This window comes from Sphaeramia orbicularis, chromosome 6, assembly GCF_902148855.1.
Source record: "Sphaeramia orbicularis chromosome 6, fSphaOr1.1, whole genome shotgun sequence".
Classification (NCBI taxonomy): Eukaryota; Metazoa; Chordata; class Actinopteri; order Kurtiformes; family Apogonidae; genus Sphaeramia; species Sphaeramia orbicularis.
In genome coordinates, this window is record NC_043962.1 from 2,596,499 (window position 1) to 2,601,498 (window position 5,000).

General features: G+C 43.6%; 1 protein-coding gene and 1 pseudogene across 1 annotated transcript in view; one reads left to right on the forward strand and one right to left on the reverse strand.

Moving 5' to 3' along the window:
* LOC115421684 (CCR4-NOT transcription complex subunit 1-like) overlaps positions 1 to 5,000 on the reverse strand; it is a 969,367-nt pseudogene that overhangs the window by 505,622 nt on the left and 458,745 nt on the right.
* The window catches only part of LOC115421665 (protein-glutamine gamma-glutamyltransferase 2-like), a 15,690-nt gene continuing 12,274 nt past the window's right edge, over positions 1,585 to 5,000 (forward strand). The window contains exons 1-3 of the mRNA XM_030137668.1: positions 1,585 to 1,658; positions 3,244 to 3,414; positions 4,271 to 4,501. Of these exons, the coding sequence (XP_029993528.1) occupies positions 1,643 to 1,658; positions 3,244 to 3,414; positions 4,271 to 4,501 (418 nt within the window). The 5' untranslated portion in view covers positions 1,585 to 1,642. The remainder of the gene's footprint in view (positions 1,659 to 3,243; positions 3,415 to 4,270; positions 4,502 to 5,000) is intronic.

The following is a 5,000-nucleotide window of genomic DNA, read 5'->3' on the forward strand; positions in this document are numbered from 1 at the left end:
AACCTTCAACAACTTAAATTTTTGTCTTTTTTTTTTTTTTTTTAGTGCAAACAATAACATTAAATTATAAAAATCTTTCCATTTCCAAACTCTCCTGTACCAATAAAATGTGACTAACCTGAACAAATGTGTCCAACCTGAAATGTCTGTATTAAATTCAGTCCAGTTTGAACTCTTTTCTTCCTGTTCCTCAGTGTTTAGTGTCTTTGGAGATCTGATCCAGAATGCACATGGACTAATGAGAAGTGGAGGAAGAAGACTGAGAAAATTACACTGATTTTTCTAAAGAAATGTCATTTTTTTCAGGTTATTCACATCTTTTTTGTTTGGATAGTTTATAAAAGTAAGTATTTTCATAATTTAATGGGGGGTTTTTTTGCACTCAAACACAGACAAAAATTTTCAGTTGTCATTATTTATCGGTTCTTCTGTCCTTATTTTCCTGGTTCAGTCCACTGCAGATCAAATCAGGCTGAATGTGGAACCTGAAAGAACAGGAGTTTGAGAACCCTGGTTTAGACAAAATAAAAGCAGGTAGACAATGGAGATCTGTACATGTGCCCCCCCCCCCCCAGCATAAATAAACAGAAACCTGTTGGGGGTGTTCAGGTGAAACAGGTCTGATAAACAGGACCTATTATTGGAGGAAGAACCCCAGTCTGACACAGTGGTGTTTATGAAGCGTCTGTACTGTCCACGGACGGAAAAAACTGGTGATCATTCTGTTAAGGGGGGGGGGGGGGGGGGGGGGGGGGGGGGGGGGCGCTGTGATTGAACTGGAGCAGAATAAGGGGCCTATGTTCAATTACTGATGCACAATAAAACTGAACAAATATGACATGGAAGTGCAGAAAAAGTGACTCAGTCTGAGTTCAGCACCTCCATGAACTGGGCTCAGACTGTTTGGATCAGGAGTTAACCCTTTCATGCATGAATTATGAGAACCTTCATCAAGATTTTTGCTCTAGAGTGTTTTTATTCCTCCTTAATCATGAAAAAAAAACAATGTGATGGAGTTTTTTTTTGTTCGTGTCGTTACAAAAATGTCCACTCAGCTACACCATGCATTTAATTTTTGAAGTAAAGACGCATGTAGGGTCCAAACACAGTCATGTCCCATCGGAGAGCAAAGTGTCCACTGTGGCTGATATGGAACTGAAACAACAAAATTCATGAATATACAAGAGAACAGCTGGAGAAGAACTGTCCACTGGAGTGACCACTGTACATGAAAGGGTTAATGTGAACATTTACACAGAAACATTCACATGTGAGGACGTCTACGGCGTCATACGTCCACACATACATGTGGAGCAGCCACCGTCCAACAGGAAGACAGTCCAGCAGTGTGTGAGCATGAAACACTGAGAATGACACACAGAGTGGACCAGGGTTTGGAAATGACGTCAAAAGGTCAGTGTAGGGGAGGGAGGGAGAGAGGGAGGGAGAGAGGGAGGGAGGGAGGGAGGGAGGGAGAGAGGGAGGGAGAGAGGGAGGGAGAGAGGGAGGGAGGGAGAGAGGGAGGGAGGGAGAGAGGGAGGGAGGGCCAGTGTGGTGGAGGATAAATACAGCTGTGGATGAACACAGAGTGAGAAGACACCAACGACGACAGAAACATCTGAATCAAAGAAGAGGATCCAACATGGAGACGCAAAAGAGTAAGAGACTGATCTGTGAATGAGTGAATGAATGAAAGACAGAAGGGTCTGTGAATGAGTGGATGAATGAAAGACAGAAGGGTCTGTGAATGAGTGAATGAATGAAAGACAGAAGGGTCTGTGAATGAGTGAATGAATGAAAGACAGAAGGGTCTGTGAATGAGTGAATGAATGAGTGACAGAAGGGTCTGCGAATGAGTGAATGAATGAAAGACAGAAGGGTCTGTGAATGAGTGGATGAATGAGTGACAGAAGGGTCTGTGAATGAGTGGATGAATGAGTGACAGAAGGGTCTGTGAATGAGTGAATGAATGAGTGACAGAAGGGTCTGTGAATGAGTGAATGAATGAAAGACAGAAGGGTCTGTGAATGAGTGAATGAATGAGTGACAGAAGGGTCTGTGAATGAGTGAATGAATGAGTGACAGAAGGGTCTGTGAATGAGTGAATGAATGAAAGACAGAAGGGTCTGTGAATGAGTGGATGAATGAGTGACAGAAGGGTCTGTGAATGAGTGGATGAATGAGTGACAGAAGGGTCTGTGAATGAGTGGATGAATGAATGACAGAAGGGTCTGTGAATGAGTGGATGAATGAGTGACAGAAGGGTCTGTGAATGAGTAGATGAATGAATGACAGAAGGGTCTGTGAATGAGTGGGTGAATGAGTGACACAAGGGTCTGTGAATGAGTGGATGAATGAGTGACAGAAGGGTCTGTGAATGAGTGACAGAAGGGTTTGTGAATGAGTGGATGAATGAATGACAGAAGGGTCTGTGAATGAGTGGATGAATGAGTGACAGAAGGGTCTGTGAATGAGTGAATGAATGAGTGACAGAAGGGTCTGTGAATGAGTGACAGAAGGGTCTGTGAATGAGTGGATGAATGAGTGACAGAAGGGTCTGTGAATGAGTGAATGGCAGATCACAGGTGGACTCGTGCTGTTCTGTGATGGGACTGGTCTGAATCCTTCCTCAAACAGCCGTAGGTTTTTAGGCAGGACTTGGTTTTACAGATACCATCAGAAAATTCACCTTTTCATGCATGAATTATGAAAAAAAGGATCTAGATTTGTTTAGATGGATTTTATTTCTCAAAATTAGGCTAAAGTTTAAATGCATTTTGAATTTTTTTGTAAAATGTGGTTTTATTCATTCGATCTTTTCCCTCCTCAGACCCAGGAACGTTTGAACTGACTTTAATTCAATAATTACTGAAACATGATGATGCAACAGTTTGTTCAGATGCATGTTTCATTGAGTGTCCTTTCCAGTGGACAGTTCTGTTCTTGTCTAACTGTGAACCTGCTGTCCAGTGGTGGACAGTAGACCCATGTGTGGGTCTGAGGAGGTCCACTGGAGCAGAACCCAGACCAGTCCACATGATCCTTTAGTTCACAGTCTGTCTGAGGGTCTGTACAGACTGGACCCATGTGGTCTGGACTATAGGACCTGTAGAACCCTTTGGAACCTCAGTTCAACTATGGGTCCACATGTGGACGTCAGGCATCAAAGGGTTAAATAGAAGAAAGTACCTGATTTTCAGTTCCGGCTGTGGTCAGACTGTTGAGCGTCCTCTGTGTTTTCAGAGCTGATCTGTGAGGTGGACCTGAGAACCCATGAAAACAACTCAAGGCATCGAACCAGAGACATCGACAGGGAGCGTCTGATCGTCCGACGGGGTCAGCCCTTCTCCATCGCCCTGCAGTGTTCGGACACTTTACCCCCGAAACACCAACTGCAACTGGTCGTGCACCTGGGTAAGGACACACCCTTAAAGACCCAAACATTCACCTTTAACCCTTACAGACCCAAACATTCACCTTTAACCCTTACAGACCCAGACATTCACCTTTAACCCTTACAGACCCAGACATTCACCTTTAACCCTTACAGACCCAAACATTCACCTTTAACCCTTACAGACCCAAACATTCACCTTTAACCCTTACAGACCCAAACATTCACCTTTAACCCTTACAGACCCAGACATTCATCTTTAACCCTTACAGACCCAGACATTCATCTTTAACCCTTACAGACCCAAACATTCACCTTTAACCCTTACAGACCCAGACATTCACCTTTAACCCTTACAGACCCAAACATTCACCTTTAACCCTTACAGACCCAAACATTCACCTTTAACCCTTACAGACCCAAACATTCACCTTTAACCCTTACAGACCCAGACATTCACCTTTAACCCTTACAGACCCAAACATTCACCTTTAACCCTTACAGACCCAAACATTCACCTTTAACCCTTACAGACCCAAACATTCACCTTTAACCCTTACAGACCCAAACATTCACCTTTAACCCTTACAGACCCAGACATTCACCTTTAACCCTTACAGACCCAGACATTCATCTTTAACCCTTACAGACCCAGACATTCATCTTTAACCCTTACAGACCCAAACATTCACCTTTAACCCTTACAGACCCAGACATTCACCTTTAACCCTTACAGACCCAAACATTCACCTTTAACCCTTACAGACCCAAACATTCACCTTTAACCCTTACAGACCCAGACATTCACCTTTAACCCTTACAGACCCAGACATTCACCTTACCTCTTCCTGTCGTCTTTATTTTTGCCCCTTTCAGGTAAAGGAGACCAGTTTGAGTTGAAGGTTCAGCAGGACCGTGGGAATGGACAGGTGTGGTGGTTCAACCATCAGGTGGTTCAGGATGAGATCCTTCTGACTCTGCAGAGTCCAGCGGATGCGGTCATCGGTCAGTACTATCTGGCCATCCTCATCATTTCACCAGACGGACGCACCGTAGAGAAGACCAACTCTATCCACTTCCACCTGCTGTTTAACCCCTGGTGTAAAGGTACAGTTACAGTTACAGTCCCACAGGCTTTGGCTGTTTTAACTCATTCATACTGAACTGCTATAGTGCGGGGGGGGGGTGTCAAACTCAGTTTAGTTCAGGTCCAGTATGAGCAGGAAAATACTGACATTATATCCTAGAAATAATAATCCACATTTGTCTCTGTTTTAGTTTGAAAAACGTCAAAATAAATCATAAAATATTGAATATCCTGAAAAACCTTCAGAAAAATCAGTCCAGTTTCAACAATATTCTGTCTCATCTTCTTTTGAACCAACGTTCTGATCACGGTGGGTCCACAAACGCATCACACATTTACTAACAGCTGAAATGATGTTAACAGTGAATTTACTTTTCTCAAGAAAATTCAGGTTGTTCATATTTTTTCAGTTTATCTGCATTTATTTACCCCCCCCTCCTCCTCCCTCTTCTTCCTCCTCCCCCTCCATCCTCCTCTCTCCTCTTCCTCCTCCCTCCTCCCTCTTCTTCTTCCTCCTCC